At 37.6% G+C, this 21,691-nt stretch overlaps 1 protein-coding gene and 1 long non-coding RNA gene across 2 annotated transcripts; both read left to right on the plus strand.

Moving 5' to 3' along the window:
* Positions 1 to 777: 777 nt before the first annotated feature.
* LOC124932850 lies at positions 778 to 1,653 on the plus strand. The gene is made up of 3 exons (XR_007098787.1): positions 778 to 864; positions 991 to 1,060; positions 1,181 to 1,653. It is a non-coding gene; the product is annotated as an uncharacterized LOC124932850 (long non-coding RNA).
* A 99-nt stretch (positions 1,654 to 1,752) lies between these two features.
* LOC124930003 (copper transporter 3-like) lies at positions 1,753 to 2,391 on the plus strand. The gene has a single exon (XM_047470375.1). It carries the CDS (start codon positions 1,954 to 1,956, stop codon positions 2,389 to 2,391), a length of 438 nt encoding a protein of 145 aa, XP_047326331.1. The 5' UTR covers positions 1,753 to 1,953.
* The last annotated feature ends 19,300 nt before the right edge of the window (positions 2,392 to 21,691 follow it).

Consider the following 21,691-nt stretch of genomic DNA (forward strand, 5'->3'; position numbering starts at 1 on the left):
TTGAAGGGTTTGAATCATAGTTGTTTATTATGTAGTATCATATATCATAAGCAGTGTTGAAGTCAAAGCTCTTAGTGTCAAGAACCTAATTAAAAAGGCTATGACTTAAGAACTCTTATACCGGGTTGTTTTTGGGTTATTTTAAAAACCCAAATAAAATCAATTTTTCAATCAATCACTTTTTAACAATTATATCACTTATTTTATTAACCAAAATACTAAAATACCTTCTATTTTAAATTATTATTTTTTATTTTATTTATATATATCAATACATTTTAATTATTTTTACCGAGAATAATCGTCAAAATCATAAATATTCATTATTTTTATTTTCCTCTAGATTTTTTAAAAATCATCAATTCAAACAAGGAATTACATTATTTTAGTTAATTGAATTTGCAACATATTAATAGTTGGATATAGTTTCAACCATAGTTTGGTCCGATGATCAACTCGGTGAAAAGACTGGGTCATTGGTTACTAAATTTGAAATATCAACATTTCATAAAACCAATCAAATGTTTAGAAAACAAACCCATCAATTCACATGATGCTTCAAGTCTTTCAGTGGAACAGTCGTCAACACTTTACATGTGTATGTTCGTTTATCATCTCACATACTTGAGAGACATTTGAATTTGATATTATGACAATTGATGAGTTTGTAATGAATAATGACAATATATTCATGTATTTTTAGACATGGTTTAATTGTTGCCTGAATATGATAGTTATGTTGGTTAATTTGGAAAAGATTGTAATTCAAGATTGTTTGAAAATCTGCATATGTTAAAAAAGCTGATTATACCATGTTTTGTTCAGGCTTACACAAACATGTTTCAGCAAGTGTATGGAGAGCAGGTATGATGATATTATACCGTCTAAATTGATATTATAAAATTAACCTGTAATTAATTTTCATGAACATCATTAGTTTTATAAACACTTAAACATTGGAAATTGACGGAACTTGCATATTCATTTCAGGTACAAAGAATCTGAGCTGAATATGGGTGAAAATAGCTGTATTGACCGATGTGTCTCAAAATACTGGCAGGTAGTAGTAGTTCTTATCCATTTTCATCTTAATTTAAGCTTGTTCATATTCATTTAACCGAAAAAAAGAGTCTTATTTTATGTTTGGATTCAACCACTGATCCTAATCGAATTTGTATAGGTGACTAACCTGGTTGGTCAGCTGCTCGGTGCAAATAAACCTTCACTTTAAAGAATTTTCTCCTTAAGTTTTCCAAATTTCCATGGAACAACACTATATTGCTCTAAACATTATGACCTGAATAATAACATGCCACTGCCCTTATTGAAATGCTGAAATTTTGTTTCAGTTCTTTATTAGACTTATTTATACAAGATATTGGTTATAAATAAAATGTGAAGGAATTGTCTTTCTTTCGAGTTTGAGTTATTTGATTTTCTGCGATTTTAGTAGGTTGATTCAACCTTAGACCCTATAATGTATAACCGTTATAGGGTATAGGTTTGAGCAATGAGACAAAGTTCGAGAAGATTCTCAATTTGAGTATGTTTATTTTCTTCATTATCAAAATTTTATTAGAAATTTAAGATATATATTTTTAATTATGAATCAAATGATTGTGTGATTCTTGGCTTTTAATGGCATCATTTGTATCCATTTTTTTTTTCTTCTCAATTTGGATTTAGACTAGAAAATGTTTTATATTTTATTTTGAATGTTGATTTTAAGTAAAATTAAACTTGTAACAAAAGAATTGAGATTGCTTGCTTCTAACAACTGCAAATTCTCCATTTCACATTAGAACAGCAAGCAATCTAATATCTGATTATACCATGCTTCTCCATAGTACCTATCAGTCCGACAGTTTCTTTCCCTCACACACACAATTGTTATCCTTAAATCTGCTCATTCCTTGTGTTCATAATCCATAACAATCCAACAACCCACCTAAGATGGAGCTTTTTGCTTCCGACCTCCACAATGTCGGCATCCCACCGCCTCCTACTCCGACCGACTTCAGCCATCACCATCGCCCCTCTATCTTCCACACGTCTTTCTTCTGGGGAACCCACGCCCAGGTTCTGTTCTCGTGTTGGCCAGGACACAACAAGACCATGTACGGAGTTGCATTGGTGTTGGTCTTTTCCCTAGCTGTTATTGTTGAGTGTCTATATCATTGGGAATTTGTTAAACCAGGACCGAACCGAATTGGGTTAGGCCTGTTCAAGACGGGTATACACACCATTCGAGCCGGTCTATCCTATTTGGTCATGTTAGCTGTAATGTCCTTCAATGGTGGTATTTTTCTGGCGGCTGTATTGGGCCATGCTCTTGGATTTTTGCTATTTGCTAGTCGACTTCTTACCAAATTTAGGATGAATTCTTCTTAACCCTGTTTCAGTTTATTTATTTTAATGCTTTTTAAGATATATTATTGTTAATCTTATCTGTTTTTTTTGCCATTAATTGAATGTTTGTTCATCAAATAAATAAAATTGGCAGTATTATTTTACCACGGGTACTCTTGAAATATTTCTAAATTTACTAATATATAATCCTTTCAAGATACAAAATAAATTATTTATGAAAATAATTTAAATGTATTTCTTGGACACAATATAATTACTCATGAGCTACCAAATTGTTCTTAACTCGGAAACAATTTGGTACTAGCCTCAATTAGAAGGGCCAACCCATGATTGGACGTGCCTACCCACCAAAACCCATCTTTTGACTAAATAAAATAAATAAAAATCATTAATAGGTAGAAATTTTAAGAAAATGAACAAATAGTCATAATACACACCAAATAAGAGTATTGTCTATCATTACATATTAATTGATCAAATAGTTCAACAAAATAATTAAATTTTAAAAAGTTAAAAAAATGGAAATTTCAGTAAAGTCAACATTTTTAAATACCATCAGAGAATAAGTAGTCGGCGGTCAATGAGAGAAGTATTGAGTATTGACTGATGCAGTCTGAAACTAAGTTTGAATTCACGAACTCTTGAGGCAAAACGAAGAGAAGAAAGGCGGGATAAATAAGTAGCTGACGATATGGATGGCAATGAGTACCCGTATACCCGATACCCGTGGGTATCCGATGATCGGATTCGGGTATTTTAAATCGGGGTCGGGATCGGGGATGAGGAGTGAAAAATGGTACCCGATCGGGTTCGGGGATGAGGAGTGTTGGAAACCCAAACCCGATACCCGATACCCAAATATATTAATATTAATATATATATTAATAAAATTTAAGTGTCTTATCAAATTCCACGTCATAACTTGTAGCTACTAACTATCATTAAATAAATATTTTAATTATTTTATCATGTTTAACATCATTTCTTAGTTCCACGTTTAACAAGTTATCATCATTTCATTCATTTGTAAATTGTAATAAGTGTTTCTCCATAGAATGTTCGTTGTTCATTCAACCTTACTTCAATTTTCAACTTCTATCTTCTTCAACCTTCTTCTAGTTTTTGTTCAAAATCTCCAATAACAATAACTATACAGGTAAGTAATATTTTTATTTAATAAAGTTATTTTTGTTCTTCAACTTTTATAATCTTATATTTATTTATTTATTTATTTATTAACTTAATCTTCAATATTTATTTTGTAGCTTCTTCTTCCGTTTTAACAGCAACAAAGTTTTTCTATAAATTCTACACGACTACACATCGTAGGTAAGTAATACTTCCTATTATTTATAGATTTTTTGTTTAATATGTTGAATCTCTTGATTAATAGATATTTTCAGATTATATATATATATATATATATATATATATATATATATTTAATATGTGGAATAACTGATATACTTTCATAGTTTCATTATATATATATATATATGTAATATGCCTATAAGTTATTTGGCTCAGATTAAATAAACCACATCAAATATTATAAAAATTTATCCAAATCATGCAATGTAGATGGATTTTCACAACTCACAAACTAGGGTTTCACTAGGGTTGTAAATTATAATAGAATATTAATATTATTAAATATTTTTTATGAAATAATATATAATTTAATAAAGTAATAGTTTTTTAAATGTTATGTTTAACTATATTTAGGGAATAATAGTTCAATATATTAATATTTATTATTTGTATAAATATTTAAAAAAAAATATTAATATATAAGACCAAGTTAAAGAATCATATTAATCCTTATTTTTTTTATTTGATTTTGTTAGGATCGGGGACGCACTTGGAGGACCGGGGTGTTTCCGGTTTCTGAAAGGGTGGCTGCTTACAACACAACACTACACTTTGGTGATAGTCCGGTTAAAGACTATAACCGTTCTCAGCACTACACAAACTGTTACAGACTCTTGAACCGAGTTCAAGGGCGGAAATGTCTGTTTCAGGTTGAAGCAACGTATGCGACTTAGATGATGTTTTAGAAGGAGTCGGTTTTATGGATATGAGTGGACCGGTTTATGGAGTACGATTAATTTGATTTGAGGTTAAACTAAGTAAGTAATGAAAGCGAAAGAAAGAACACGAGACAAGGATTTTTATGGATGTTCGGAGCAAACTCTCCTACGTCACCCCTTCTTCTCAGGTTATGAGAAGGATCTCCACTAACTTTTATAGTTACAACAACACTACCGGTCGAGCCCAACTCGCTACTCGCCGGTTACACCAACTCACTCTTTGATGTAATACAACAACTCAACACAACACGATATAGAAAGCTTCCAGTTTTAGACACACCGGTTTGGATTGTAACAGTTTATCTCTCTAACTTATTGCTTTTATGATTCGTTTTCCGTCTGTATTCGTTAACTCAACAACTGCATTAAATGAAGACGTTTCATCTTCCTTTTATAGCTGAGAAGAGCCAACGGTCATTTTCTTCTCTCTCCTCTGGATTGGTTGATCATTATCACGCCGGTGCAGAGAGGTTGCTTGCACGCTTCACCTTCCTCAACACTTGGCAGTCATGCAGGCAGCTCTGAGTGTAAGATGACATAATCGGTTTTCAGATTTGGACACGTGTTGGACATGCACCTCAGGTTGTCAACTTCAGATCAATAAAGCATCATTGCTTTCCTCGCATGCTTCCGATCGGATCTGATCTTCTTTTATTCTTTCAAGACACGTCTGTTTCGTCATGTTACGTCACTCTTAAAGTTTGAATTTTCCGGTTTTGTCTCTTGTGCAGTATGATCCGGCTGGTATGTGAACTTTTGTCTTTGCTGACCGGTCGCTTGAGAGAGTGAAAACCGGTTCCTCTGATCTTTGACTTGATCACTTGAAACAGGTTTCTTTTGAAGGGTTTCAGCAACCGGTTTATGATGCCCCAACCGGTTCATACGATTTTGATCTGTACCTGCACATGAAAGTTAACAACTGTTTAGTTTGTCTAGCCGGTTCCAAAAATTAACTTACTTAATTTTTCTATCAATTTCTCCCTTTTTGATTATTTAGAATAAATATTCAAAACTTGTAATATGTGGCCGGTTTGAAAATTAACTTACTTAATTTTTCTATCAATTTCTCCCTTTTTGATTATTTAGAATAAATATTCAAAACTTGTAATATGTGGCCGGTTTGAAAATCTTGTTTACCGAATTGATTATTTTCTGTTTGAAGAAAATGTTTCAAAAACATGTGTTTGATTTTCCAAAAAGGTATGTGGAAACTAACAGAGAAAAGTATGATAAAATAACCAAGTTCTGAAACATAGTTAAACATAAATTGTTTTGAAGGAAATAAAGAAAAAACTAAGGCTTGGATGGTCCCCCCTTTTCAAGATCTTTCTCCAGTTCTTTTTCAAGCCGTCTTCTTTCTTCCTCTTCCCTTGCCTTCCACTCCCTGTCGCGTCTTTCAGCGTCAATCAGCATTCCGGCCCATACACTTGAAATGCCGGGAGTCTTTTTGCCAAATCCAAAACCGGCACAAACTGGTTTTGAAGGATGAAGCGGTGGAGAAATAATTGGTCTGGGGCTTGTAGTTGCGGTTGAACCTTCAATTGTCCTCTTCTTGCACCGGTTAAGTTCTTCGACATCCTCCTCTTCTTCTTCATCAAGAGGTTGCACATTCAGCCCGACTGGTTCCATTGTTTTTCGGCTGCTTTGTTCTGCCCGCTGAATTACCTTCACAACCGCCCTTCGTTTCTTCTTGTTTCTTGTGTTCATAGAGTGGGACGGTTGAGCCGGTGGGGATTCCTGGATACCTGCCTGTTCTTCCTCGTTGCACTTCTAAGCAAGCTCGTAATCTTTGTCCTCAATTTCTTTCTGTACCCGTTCCCTTTCTCTTTCTTCGTCTTGTAGCCTCTTAGCGGTTTCAGCATCGGACTCGATTTGCTCTTGAGTCTTGCTGACTTGGAGTTTGGACATCTCCCCAATTTGAAAAGCCATTGCCTGTAGCATATCTAACAATGGAGCGGTTGCGGTTTGGATAGACTCGGCGATCAAGGTTTTGACTGAGGTCTGCACAGCCTCATCTATCATGGACTTGATAGATGTTTGAACGGTGTTTGCTATTTCGGTTTGTACAGATCCCCGTATAGTGTTTGACATATTAGCTTCAGCCGTTGCAATCCTCTCATCGGTTGCGGTTTTATAACTTCCAAGACATGAATCAATTGTATCAACCACCGCTTGCTTCATTTGATCGATTTCCGGGGCCTTAGCAGTTTGAGAAGGGTCTTGTTCCAGGTTCTCCGCTGTTCCAGATGACTCCCCGACCACATAGAATGGCTTACTTTGATGTAGATCGATATTATTGAGTTGGTTTCGGCAGCCTTTTCTCCATTGTGTATCAAGATGGTCGAGACTTTGTGTGAGCTTTTCTCGCACCGCATGGAACCGTTCAGTCATTCTCATTTCGATCGGAGTTAGCGTCGCTCCTTCAGCTCTTTTCAATGCATCCTCCACTTCTTGTAACCGAGCATATTCAAGAATTACCGCGGTTTTGCTGAAGGTGGGTTGGATAAGATTGGTGTGAGCTAACTTGATGGCCATTTCTTCCAGCTTGATGAGTCTATCCCAATGCTTGTTGCCGCTCAATCCTGGAGCCATATCGGATATCTTTGTTTCACAACGGAGCTTTACCCACATGATGTATGGTGCTATCGCATCACTGGCACCCTTGTTCATGTCTCTGAGAAGTTCCTCGAATACTTCATCTTCTTGTTCTGCAGTAAAAGGGGTCTCGTCCCCGGTTATGACTTCTGGTTGAGGGCCGGTTTGTAGAGTACCTTCCGCTGAATCTTCAACAAGAACCTCTTTTCCTTTGTTAACAAATCCTTCAGGTATGAATGCTGAGTCGGATGGCCCATCTTGGGCCGATTGGTTATCTGGAGCTGACTTGTCCCCCGCGAAACCGGATGGTTCCTGTTCTTCAAAATTACCCTCCTGAGCCGGAGGTGTAATGTCTGCGGTTTTGGCCGTTTCTTCGACCGGTTGAACTTCACTCTGATCGGGTATCTCAACCTGATCAACTGATTTACGACGACTTGACACATCGTCTTCGGTTTCTCTTGCAATGTCTTGAACAACGTTCTCGATGGCTTCAGAGGTATTTAAGCATACGTCGGCCATTACCTCTTCGATTCTTTTACTTGGAGACTTGGAGGTTTCAGAGTGGATACTAACCTCTGCTTCCTCCTTCGATGCTGACTCGGTTTTGTGGCTCCCCGAGGATTCGGTTTGCCTTGGTGAGTTAGATGAAACGGGAGTAGGAACAACGGTGTTGATGGGAATAGGTTGAAAAACGTCTCCGGTTCTCTCTAGTGGATTATCCGAGGAAAGAGTTTTCTTGGAGTCCGCCGGTTTGTTGGAACTCTTCCTTGCAGTCGACTTCTTCCTCCCCTTCGGTTCTTGTGCGACTTCGGTTTCAACCGCCTTTCTTTTCGGTTTCTTCTGTTTTGATATTTCTTCAGCCGGAGCGGAAGAACTGGTCCCCTTGGACGACTTTGTTTTGGAAGTCTTCGGCTTGACCGTTTTCTCCGGCCTCTCAATCATTGACTCTGAGTTGAGAATATTGTTGAGTGGGAGCGGTTCTCCTTCACTAAGTTCCACATTAAGGAACTTAAGGATTTTCACAATCTGCATTGCGAAGGCCTGCACCCGGCCGTCCTTCTTAATCACCATCTGGCAAAATTCTTCGAAAATAACGTATCCCCAATCCACCTTGTCACCGCGGACAATGGCCATCATCATTTTAAGCTTAAGTTTCGTCAGGTTATCGAAGTTACCTCCTCTTCCCTGAAGTGAGCGGGCGATGATGTTCAGCAACCACCTGAACTCCGGTTTTAGCTTATTCTTCCGGCTGGAGTGAATCACCAGATCCTGATCTGAAAACGATATCACCAACCGGACAACATTTGATTCTGCAGCGGTTAGGTCAGTTTTGAGATCCAGGCATGTGTTGGGCAAACCGAGGGCTTCAGCAAATAGCTCCTCGGTGATCAGAATGTTCTTCCCGTTGACTGTGGCGGAGATCTTCCTCTTTGTGAGCGTCGCCGTCGCTAGAAACTCTGTCACCGCCGCCGGATAAACAGTGAACGGACCAGATAGAAACTCCTCTAGCCCAGAATCTCTTAGAGATTGAAGAACAAGCTTGTTTTTGTCCTCAGCGTGTTCATCAATATCCGCGAAATCAACTTGCAACATCCATTGGAAAGGAGCTTTGCTTAGATCCATGATAGATTTTTGAGAAGAAAAGAAATGAAGAACGATGATGATCGGAGAGTAGAAAGCTTTTGAAGATTTGGAAATTTTAGAGAGAGAAAGCACATGTGTCGAATGGGATGGTTAGAACTTATATAGATGACGGTTCCGAACGGTTGGAAGATGAACCGTCGCTTGATGTTTTGGCGCCAACTTTCCCTCCAAAAGTTACTGCAGTAACTTTCGGCGGTAAAAGCGGAGAATCAATGGGTGGTAAATTTTGGGAGGTAAAACCGTGGGCGGTAAGTTTTCAAACTTTTCATCTTTGCTTGTGATTCCGGTTTTACATGAAACATTGTTAATCGGAAGTTTCGTTTAACATGAGGTTTTGCGTTTATTAACTTTTAAAAACCGGAAGGAAAGATATGAATGAGAACTGGAGACTTTTAAAATTAAACATTTCATAAATGATAAAAGTGAACATTGAGCGGTTTTGGTCGTACAACAAAATGACCAAAACCGGAAAAAAAATCGATAACTTAGTTTTCTTTGAACCAGCCCCCCTCCACCATTCTTTCGTACCACTTGTTCACGGTGTTTTCAGGTGTCCGTTCCTCAATCCTTGATATCCATCTTTCCAACATGGATATGGTGATGGTGTTGGACGGTCCGACCGGAACACCGGGTCCAAGGTTGCGGCGCTGAGCCATCAGAAAACGGGTGATTTGAGGGGCGAAACTGGTCCTTCCCCTTGAAGCGGTTATCAGCGTCTTCAGGTTGTTGAAGAGATAGGTTGCCCAGTTGATTGAGGAGTTGCGGATGATGGCTATCATGATGTCGAACGCCTCCCGGTTATAGTTCTGGTTCGGCATTCGACCCATGATAGACCTTTGAACCAAGTCATGCAGGACTTGGTAGTGAGGAGCAAGTTTCTCTTTCTTCCCAAAGTCCTTGATCGGAGCGTTGGAAGAGGAGAAGATCTGGAAAAAATCTTCCTTAGCCGGCAGGAATGGCGTGGGGAAGTCAGAAAAACCTTCGGTTGGAAGGTGAAAGAAGTTGGCAAATTCTTCTTCGGTAAAACGAAGAAATTGGCCGTCGATGATGGTGCGGATGCTGCCATCATCTAGAATGTGGCCATTGTTGAAGAATTCACACACCTCCTCCACAAGGATAGTGTCTAAACCTTTGAGAAAACCTTGGAGCCCCGATTCTATGATCGGTTGGAAGACCCATTCATGATATCTGCAGTCCTTTACGTCTTCGAAGTCGACGATGAGAGTGTTTCTGAGTTCAGCAGACATTGTGAGAAAGGTTTTGGAAAGATTTTCTGAACTTTCAAGCTTTAGAGAGAAGGAATACAGGAAGCGTGTTTTGAGAATGGAGGAATGAGTCCCCTTTTATAGCTTGAAACGGTTGAAAGCATTTAATGAAGATATTTGAAAAATCTAGCCGTTTATGTCTGGTCATTAATGACTTTGTGATTTTTCAAGAGAATAAAGACATGTCTTGTCGAATCAAGTTAGGCATGCTCATTGAGAATGAAGATTTCTGTTTCCAAGAGAGATTCGATTTGATTTTGATACGGCACATTAAATGTTTGATCATTTATGTTTTTTTAGATTTTAGATTAAAAGAGGAAGGGAATATGCTTCATCAATTGAGGTACAAAACCGGTAGTACAGCAAAATTGCCTGTTTTGGAAAAAGAAATAAAATAAGACAGAGGCAAAAGACAGGCTAGACGTTAGATGACTCAGCCGCTTGATTTCTTTTAGCCTTCACTGCTTCCCACCGGTCGACCATCTCTTGTACTCTTTCCTTGGTGAGCACATGCCTTGGATGAAGGGTTACGAACGGTCCGGAGTGGATGTCCAGATTTGCACAAAAACCGCTCAACTGAGGAGCGTAGCCGATTTTGTTGGAGAGGAGCATCTTCTTCAGGTTGCTGAAGATGATCTAGGACCAGTTAACCGGTGTCCCAACCGTTACAGCAATCATCATCTCGAAAAGCCTTTGGGTGTAATAGTAGCTTTTCTCTCTGCCCAAAATGGACTTTCCCAGAATCTCACAGAGAAGCTGGTACTTATGAGAGAGTTGTCTTTTGGCACCCCAGGGTCTAACCGGGATGTCAGATCCTGAGAACCGGCGACACATCTCTTCCATGGTCACCGGGGAGTATGTTAGGTCGGTTACCCTTTCAGTGGGCAAACCGCAGTATACAGCGAAATCCGTCTCGCTGAATAGAAATTTCTGACCGTAGACTTGTGCAACGATTATGTCTCGATGCACTTCTTTTGCGGTCTGGAAGAATTCTTCGACTACTAGGTAGTCGAGAATAAATCTGTTTTCAAGGAAGCTTCTTAGCCCGCTTCTTTCGACGGCTAAAAACATTTCTTTAACTTCGTGATCTTCATATTGGTAGATTGAGTTAAAATCTGCCAATAGAATCTTCTTTGCTAGAGAGTTGGAGTTCATGTTCTTGAGAGAGAATATTAAGCTCAAGACTGATATTTGTGAATAGTAATCTTGTGAAAATTTGTGAAGGTTTAAGGGTGGTTTATATAGCCAGGGGTTCGGCTAGATTAATAGGTTTAAGCATGCTTGATGATGTCATCAGTTATTTAATAGGCTTTAACTTGTTGAAGTAAATAATGTTTATTTCCAAGGCAAAATCTAATTATTACCAAGATATTAATGATGACAAAGATCTGTTGACAAGATGTGAGTCTCCCTCTCTTGATGATGAACACATGTCGTCATCTCGATTGTGGTAGACTATTTTCATTTATTACAGGCTTCATTTTTCAAAATATGCATGAAAACTCAGTCAGTCATCTCAGGTTAACCGGATAAGTTCATTCCATCAGACCAGAATGCATTTGTACTAAGCGGTTTTCCATGACCGGTTTTAGTAGGATTTATTGTTCCGATTGTGAAGAAACATTGATTTACGTCAACATTTGTTCATCTTTGGGTTTATTATATCCACTTTAACCTGGTTATTTCAACCGTATAGTAAGTATACATGTGATTTGAAGTTATGAAGTAATCGGGCATAACCGGAGACTTCCTCCCGGTTAGCATTTTTGAATTATTAATGGCCTATTTGAATATGGTTTGAGAAGCGAGAGCTTCTCCCTAAACACATATCCCGGTTTCTTACATGCATGCATAATCATGATATCAGTTGATTAAGATTAGTAAGTCCCAAAATATTTCGAAAGTGAGAAAACTTAGCTTCCTGTAGCGGTTTCGTAAATATATCCGCTACTTGTTGCTCGGTCGAGACATATTCCAGCCGGATGTGTTTCTCCTGAACGTGCTCCCGGATGAAATGATGTCTTATGTCAATGTGCTTTGTTCTTGAGTACAACACCGGATTGTATGTAATCGCTATAGCGCTGGTGTTGTCACAGAAGATTGGAGATTTCTTGGCTTCTATCCCGAAGTCCCTTAGTTGCTGTTGGATCCAGAGAAGTTGTGCACAGCAGCTTCCGGCCGCTATGTACTCTGCCTCTGCGGTTGATGTTGCAACAGATGTTTGTTTCTTGCTGCTCCAAGTGACTAACCGGTCACCTAGGAACTGGTAGGTTCCACTTGTGCTCTTTCTATCGATCTTCCATCCTGCGTAATCGGCGTCTGAGTAGCTTATAAGATTGAAGCTCGAGTCTTTTGGGTACCAAAGTCCCACTTCTTGAGTTCCCTTCAGATATTTTAGGATTCTTTTGGCCGCCGTATAGTGAGATTGCTTTGGATTTGCTTGGAATCTTCCGCATACTCCAACCGCAAACAGAATGTCAGGTCGGTTGGCTGTTAGATATAGTAGTGATCCAATCAATCCTCGATATGCTGTGATGTCAACGGCTTGACCATCATCATCTTTGTCCAGCTTTACGGAAGGACTCATTGGCGTAGCCGTTTCGGCGCATGTATCCATTCCAAATTTCTTCAGCAGTTCGGCTGTATACTTCGGTTGATTTATGAAGGTTCCGACTTCTATCTGCTTAACCTGAAGTCCTAGAAAGAAACTCAATTCTCCCATCATACTCATTTGAAATCTATCAGTCATCATTTTTGAAAACTTGTCACATAACTTTGGATCGGTTGATCTGAATATAATATCATCGACATAAATCTGAACGAGTAATATTTGTTCATTCCTTTCAAATTTGAAAAGTGTTTTGTCTTCCGAACCTATTGTGAATTTGTGATCAAATAAAAATTGTGTCAGTGTATCATACCAAGCTCTTGGAGCCTGTTTCAAACCGTAATGGGCTTTGTTCAGCCAGTAGACATGATTTTCGTGTTCTGGGTTTTTGAAACCTGGAGGTTGATTAACATACACCTCTTCATTTACTTTACCGTTTAGAAAAGCACTTTTAACATCAATTTGAAAAACTTTGAAATTTTTAAAGGCTGCATATGCTAAAAATATTTTAATGGCCTCAAGTCTAGCTACAGGGGCAAATGATTCTTCAAAATCAACGCCTTCTTCTTGTTTATAGCCTTGAGCCACTAACCGGGCTTTGTTCCTCGTAACTAAACCGTCTTCATTGAGTTTATTTCTGAATACCCATCGTGTTCCTATAACCGGTTTGTTTTTCGGTCTAGGGACTAGGTACCAGACTTTATTTCTCTCAAACTCGTTTAATTCCTCTTGCATTGCTAAGATCCAATCTGGATCTGACAATGCTTCATCCACCTTTTTCGGCTCAATTTGTGATATGAAAGCTGAGTTTTCATAGTGATCCAAATTCTGTTGCCTAGTTCGGACGGGTGAGGATATGTTACCTATTACTAGTTCAAGAGGATGATTTTTGTTCCTTCTGAGGTTAATCCGAGACGTGTCTATCAAGCTTTCGGTTGGCTGATCAAGGTTAGACTGATCGGTAGGTTGAACAGAGTCAGACCGACCGATTTCTTCAGTAGAAACTGAAGCGTCAACTTTCTGCGGTAAGGCAGCTTGATCAGACTGAGTTTCAGCATCAACCGCTTGGTCCTTGACAAAACGTCTAAAAACCGGAACCTCGTCTTCATCATCAGAATAGATATTAAAGTTTTACATTCTGTTGTGAAGATCGAAGGGTAATGCAGTGTTTCGTTCAACTGATTCATCGAAAACAACGTGTGCAGTTTCTTCAACTGTTAAAGTCCTAGTATTGTATATTCTGTAGGCTTTACTCACAGCTGAATATCCCAACATTATTCCCTCATCGGATTTAACATCAAAAGCGGTCAAGTAATTCTTGCCGTTATTGTGAACAAAACATTTGCTACCAAAAATTCGAAAATACCGTACGTTTGGAATTTGATCAAAGTAAATTTCAAAAGGAGTTTTAGAAAATCGTTTAGTTACTAAAGATCGATTTTGTGTAAAACATGCGGTATTGATAGCTTCAGCCCAAAACTTTTGAGCAATACCCGAATCAGCTATCATTGACCTTGCGGCTTCCTTGAGAGTCCGATTTCTTCTCTCAGCCAGGCCATTTTGTTGAGGAGTTCTGGCACTAGACAACTCGTGCCTAATACCGGAATCATCAAGAAAAGTAGTTAAGTTACTGTTTATAAATTCAGTTCCTCTATCACTTCTGATTTTGTTCACTCGAATAGATTTTTCATTTTGTATTCTCAAAATCAGTTTAATCAGGTTTGGAGTTGCTTGATTTTTAGAAGCTAGAAAGGTAACCCAAGTAAATTTAGAGTAATCATCAATAACTACCATAGTATAATGCATACCTCCTAAACTGGTTACTTTAACCGGACCAAACAGATCCATATGCAAGAGTTCTAAACATCGTTCAGATTGATAGTTTCCTTTACTTTTGAAAGATGATTTTACTTGTTTGCCCATTTGACATGCAACACATACTTTATCTTTTGAAAACTTAACTTTTGGAAAACCGTGAACTAGTTCTTTAGAGCATATGAAGTTAATCGTTTTGAAATTCAAGTGATTTGACCGTTTATGCCAAAGCCAGTTTGGATCATTTCCGGCTATCATACACACATGTTTTTCAAAATCAGTTTTCCAGTTAACTTTGTAAATATTTCCCATCCGGTTACCGGTTAAAAGAATGTCATTATCCTGATTTTTGACTAAACATGAGTTTTTATGAAATTCAACTTTGTAACCCACATCACACATTTGACTTATACTTAACAGGTTAAAGCGTAGTTCTTCTACAAGTAATACATTACTTATGGATAAATTACCATGGACAATCTTACCCTTGCCCACGGTTTTACCTTTCGAGTTGTCCCCGAATGTGATGATTGCTCCGGTTTCGTACTTGATGTCGGTTAGTAGCTCTTTGTTTCCGGTCATATGCCTTGAACATCCGCTGTCCAGGTACCATTCTGAATTCTTTAGCCGGTTGCTCCTCCTAACCTACAACAAACAATTATTTACACCTTTTTGGTACCCACATTCAGTTGGGTCCATGGTTGATTAGTCCCTTTGGGATCCAGACTTGAATAAGTCGGATCACTTTCCCGGTATCTGTTTTTATAATATTTGGCTTAACTTCTTGGCTGTTGCTCAAGAATGCCTTATGTTGTGATGAGTTTCTTTGATGTCGAGTTTTATTTGGTTTATTTGGTTTCCGGTTGACTTTCCTTCTCTCAGGATCAAGCCACTTTTCCGATTCAGTAGGACTTACATACTTAAGTGTTTCTTCCGGTTTTAAGTCATTTTCGGTTTTTGAACTCTTGACAAATCTTATGAATGGAAGGTTGTCTTTCGTGAGTTTCATCCCGTTAGGTTGTTTTGATTCGTTTTGTTTATTTGGTTCATAACCGATACCATATCTACACTTAGGGTGTCTTTTATAGTTACACATTTGTTTTACCGCTTGACGTGATCTCTCCCACGCAGTCGTGACGTACATTGCTCGTTCATCGGTTTTAGTTACCGGTTGAACTGTCTTCTCATTATCGGAGAATAGTTCATCCGGTTCATACATTTCGGTTTCATAGATTTTATCATATACATTATTTGATTGTTCGGTTTTAGATTCTACCGGAGTCGGTATGTACGCAGATATGTTTCTGAACTCAGCAACCATTTTGTTGAGTGCAGAAACCAAATCTTCTTTGGTAAACTCGTCAGAGGAGAAATCAAATACCTCTTCGTCGTTTGCCATGAAGCAGGTCACTTTCTCTTCACCGTCTTCATTATCGGAGTATGCCCACTTGCTACCGTCGTCGGATGCAATGAGCGCCTTCTGAATCTCCTTTCCTTCGTCTGCATGCTGATCATCGTTTCTTCGGTAGTCGTTTCGTTGGTTGTCGTTTCTCCGGTAGTTATTTCCCTGGTAGTTGTTTCCCTGGTACCGGTTGCCTTGATAGTTGTTCCCCTGATAGTTGTTTCCCTGATAGTTTCATTCCGGTTTTCTATTGTCTCTCCTTGGTTTTCTACATTCTGACCTGAAATGTCCAAAACCGTCACAGTTATAACATCTTTTATTTGATTTGTCTACATAATTATAATTAAAATCATTGTTTGATGGTGGCTGACTCTTCTTCATGAATTTCACGAATTTCTGAGCTAGTATTGCCATCACATCTTCAGTGATCTGATCGGTGCTTTTGACTGGAACCGGAACGGTTGATACTTGGACCGCCGGTTCCACTGATGTGACCAAAGCTCTGGTTGCGGTTGATGTGGATGCTTCGTCTTCGATCCGAGACTTGATCTCGAACTCGTAGACTTTTAGATCCTCGAACACATCATGCAACTTCATCTGCCCGAGGGTGCTTGATTTCCTCATCACCATGGTCTTGATATCCCAAGTGCTTGGCAGAGATCTTAAGGCTTTGATGATTACTTCTCGGTTGTCATACTTCTTTCCGAGTGTTTGAATCTTGTTGACTACACTGGTGAACCGATTGCTGAACTCCTTCATGTTTTCCCCCGGTTTCATCCTGATGTTTTCATATTTCTGTGTAGCCACCAATATTTTGTTCTCCTTAGTTCTTTCGTTTCCCTCATGGATCTGAATGATCGTTTCCCATGCTTCCTTTGCACTATCACAGTCTGATATTTTATTCAAGGTGTTATCGTCTATAGCCTTGTAGATGTGTCTCATGCAATGGTTGTCCAGGTTACTCCGTCTTCGATCTTCATTTGTCCATTGGTCTGCCTCCTTGTTGATCTTGATCGGTCCCTCTTTCAGGACTCGGCTCATCTCATCATCTAACGTAATCAGATGTAGATACATCTGTTTCTTCCAACTGCTAAACGCTACGCTGTTTAGCATTGGCGGCTTGTCGCTGTGGGTCATGCTTCCCATCTTCTTCGGTTGCTTGAGTGCTAAGAACCTCGCTCTGATACCACTTGTTAGGATCGGGGACGCCATTGGAGGACCGGGGTGTTTCTGGTTTCTGGAAGGGTGGCCGCTTACAACACAACACTACACTTTGGTGATAGTCCGATTAAAGACTATAACCGTTCTCAGCACTACACAAACTGTTACAGACTCTTGAACCGGGTTCAAGGGCGGAAATGTCTGATTCAGGTTGAAGCAACGTATGCGACTTAGATGATGTTTTAGAATGAATTGGTTTTATGGATATGAGTGGACCGGTTTATGGAGTACGATTAATTTGATTTGAGGTTAAACTAAGTAAGTAATGAAAGCGAAAGAAAGAACACGAGACAAGGATTTTTATGGATGTTCGGAGCAAACTCTCCTACGTCACCCCTTCTTCTCAGGTTATGAGAAGGATCTCCACTAACTTTTATAGTTACAACAACACTGCCGGTCGAGCCCAACTCGCTACTCGCCGGTTACACCAACTCACTCTTTGATGTAATACAACAACTTAACACAACACGATACAGAAAGCTTCCGGTTTTAGACACACCGGTTTGGATTGTAACAGTTTATCTCTCTAACTTATTGCTTTTATGATTCGTTTTCCGTCTATATTCGTTAACTTAACAACTGCATTAAAGAAGACGTTTCATCTTCCTTTTATAGCTGAGAAGAGCCAACAGTCATTTTATTCTCTCTCCTCTAAATTGGTTGATCATTATCACGCCGGTGCAGAGAGGTTGCTTGCACGCTTCACCTTCCTCAACACTTGGCAGTCATGCAGGCAACTCTGAGTGTAAGATAACATAATCGGTTTTCAGATTTGGACACGTGTTGGACATGCACCTCAGGTTGTCAACTTCAGATCAATAAAGCATCATTGATTTCCTCGCATGCTTCCGATCGGATCTGATCTTCTTTTATTCTTTCAAGACACGTCTGTTTCGTCATGTTACGTCACTCTTGAAGTTTAAATTTTCCGGTTTTGTCTCTTGTGCAGTATGATCCGGCTGGTATGTGAACTTTTGTCTTTGCTGACTGGTCGCTTGAGAGAGTGAAAACCGGTTCCTCTGATCTTTGACTTGATCACTTGAAACAGGTTTCTTTTGAAGGGTTTCAGCAACCGGTTTATGATGCCCCAACCGGTTCATACGATTTTGATCTGTACCTGCACATGAAAGTTTACAACTGTTTAGTTTGTCTAGCCGGTTCCAAAAATTAACTTACTTAATTTTTCTATCAATTTCTCCCTTTTTGATTATTTAGAATAAATATTCAAAACTTGTAATATGTGGCCGGTTTGAAAATTAACTTACTTAATTTTTCTATCAGATTTTTTTAGCTTTTACAAAAAGAATGAGTTTAACGGCACCGAACATGGAAACTACTCAAGTTTCAACTGATAACATTGAAAATGTTCCATCAAATTCAATTCCTAGCGTAATTACAACAAGTGTAATTACAACAAATGTTGATGATACCATTGTTGGGAAGAAAAGAAAGTTATTTTCAAATGTTAGGAATGATTTTCAAAAAGAAAATATAAATGGAAAAGTTAAAGCAATATGCAACCATTGTAAAAAGCAACTAAGAGGTGATTCAAAAAATGGCACAAAACATTTATGGGCTCATCTTCGGACTCATCCAAAATTGAAGATGAAAGATATCAATCAGATGAATCAAAAATATCTAAAGGCTGAAAAGGGTGAAGATGGAATAACAAAGATTGTTAATATGACTTTTGACCAAGATGTGTCATGAAAAAAATTAACAAGAATGATTATTAGACATGACTATCCTCTTTCGATAGTTGACCATGAAGGTTTTAGAGATTTTGTGAATAATATACAACTGTTGTTCACTATGATTTCTAGAAATACCCTCCGAATCGACATTTTGAGTGAATATCACACTTTGAAAGCCAAAGTGATGAAACAAATTAAGTCAAGTCAAAGTAGAATAGCTATTACCACTTATATGTGGACTTCCCAAAATCAAAGACAATGTTATATGGCTATTACTACTCATTGGATTGACGAATCATGGCACTTGCAAAAAAGACTTATCAGCTTTGTATATGTGCGTGCCCCACATACATGAGATGTTCTTTCTGACATTTTAGGAGACACTTTGATGAGTTGGGTTATTGATAGAAAGCTCACTACTTTGACGGTTGATAATTGTAGTGCAAATGATGCAATTGTTAAAGATCTTGTTTACAAAAAACTTAATGCATCTACATTATTATTGCGTGGAAAATATTTTCAGATGCGATGTTGTGCTCACATCCTTAATCTGATTGTCAAAGATGGATTAAATGTTATTGGAGATAGTATTGAAAAAATTCGAGATAGTGTTGCTTTTTGGAGAGCAAGTCCAAAAAGAGAGGAGAAGCTCATTGAAAATTGTGGTCATCTATAAATTTCTTATTCAAAAAAGTTAGCCCTTGATTGTAAAACTCGATGGAACTCTACTTTTCTTATGCTTCAAACAACTCTAATTTATAAAGATGTTTTTGAGAGGTTGATGTTTATTGAGTCTTCTTATACCTTTCTTCCTACACAAATGGATTGGGAATTTGCGAGTATCGTTTGCTCAAAGTTGGAATTATTCTATAATATCACAAAGTTATTCTCAGGAAGTAACTATCCCACTGCTAATATATATTTCCAAAAACTTTGTGAGATTATGTTTGCTTGATCCAATTGGCAATGTGATTATAATCCATTAATTAGGGACATGGATGAACAAATGAAGGTCAAGTTTGATAAATACTGATATGAGATTCATGGGCTTATGGGAGTTGCTACACTTTTAGATCCTAGATTTAAGTTGACATTGTTACGTTATTGCTTCTCGAAAATTTATGGGATTGATGAAGTTTTGGAAGTAAATAGGATTCGAAGAATTTGTGCTGATTTACTTGTTGAATATCAGACTTTGATGAAAAGTAAGAGTGTTTTTCAAAATCGTAACAATGAGTGTGGTTTTACTTCTTCTCATACCATGACAATGAATAGTGGTGAAACTTCAAATGATTGGAATATTTCGGCTGGATATAATGAGTTTGTTGTTCAATTAAATATGTCAACGGATACTTCTAAATCAGAGTTAGATTTTTATTTAGAGGAAGTGGTCATCATTGATACCGGTAATTTTGATATCTTATATTGGTGGAGTACTTTTGGAACAAAATATCATATTTTACAAATGATTGCCCGAGACATCTTTAGAGATTGGATTTGTGACAAAAATTCAGGTAAATACACATATTTATATGTTATACTTAATATAGATCCACTCTTGTTACTAATGTATGTATTTTTTATATATTTAATTCTTAGCTACATCTTCATTTGATGATTGCACATCTTCTATATGTGATCCTGACGAAGAATTTACTTTCTTAGTAATTAATTGTTTATAAAAAATTTGAGGTATGTTATTAGTTAAATACTTTAATCTTAATTCTATTTTTGGTATTTGTTAATGTTGATTGTTTTTTCTTTTTCTTTTATAGGTTGTAATTTACATGTGTTGAAGAAATGTATTCAAGAATGATGCTTTTTGTGAGAAAACTAATTTGATGATAAATTTTTGTATTTAATTAAGAATTATGTTCTATCACTTTTAAGTTTTTTTTCTGTATTTTTGTAGTATGGATGAATTTATATTATGTGTGGATGATTTTCTGTCTATTGTTTAAGGATATAATATTTATTAATAGTTTTAGGTTAATTATATTTTATAGTAACATATTATATTTAATTTATATAATTTTAGTTAATTAAATATAATTTTTTAATATTTCATATCGGGTAATGTGGTACCCGTCGAGGATCGGATAGTCGATGAATCGGGATGGGGATATAAATAGAGATACCCGTCGGGGTCGGGGTCAGGTAGTAATTTGAAATTTCTGGTTCGGGGATGGGTACTTCACTACCCGACAGGTAGGGTACCCGTTGCCATCCCTAGCTGACGATCGATGAACGAAATATTGAATATTGACTGCTGTAGTGCTGCCTGAAAGAAAAAAAGCTAGGGTTATGCGGTATATGTCTATAAGGCTATACATCAAATTATATTTTTTTTGTCAACCCAAGCCCGACCCGCCTAGGCCCACGACCCGAGTGGGCTGGCCCGTATAACCCACTTCCAAATGGGTTGCTAATATTTTAACTCAATTCGTCTAAATTGTTTGGCGGGGCAGGCTAACCCAACGGGCATAACCTAAATTGAAGGCTCTAGCCTCAATATGTCATTCATCCACTACAACTCTAGAGAGCCGTGAAAGAGGGACACATTTGAGTCGTATGTCACGGGCTAAAATTAGATCCGTGTGGCACTAGACTAGATCGACTTTGATTCTAGCTAGTAAGCCCTTATACACAAATGCAAGAAGAACTCAAACACAAGAATCATTAAAGAGAGAAACAAAGCTAAAGAATAAGATTGTATTAAAATGATTACTTGATAATCACAATGTAATACCTCTAAGATATTTATAGGACTTTACAACGTATTAATTAAGAATTGTCTTACAATTACAATCTAATTACACTAATTTAGGATATCTATTCCTTAATTAGAATATCACTACTTAAAATATAATATCTCTTGTAGTATATTCCTTAATTAGAATATATATTCTAAATGTTAGTCTTTTTAATCTAAATATTTATTCTTTAGTTCTATAATCTTAATACTCTATGTCGATAAATTGAGATAA

The sequence above is a fragment of the Impatiens glandulifera genome, chromosome 3 (genome assembly GCF_907164915.1).
Source record: "Impatiens glandulifera chromosome 3, dImpGla2.1, whole genome shotgun sequence".
NCBI lineage: Eukaryota > Viridiplantae > Streptophyta > Magnoliopsida > Ericales > Balsaminaceae > Impatiens > Impatiens glandulifera.

Coding starts and splice junctions, on each gene's coding strand:
- LOC124930003 (XM_047470375.1), top strand. CDS start 1,954: ATGGAGCTTTTTGCTTCCGACCTCCACAATGTCGGCATCCCACCGCCT.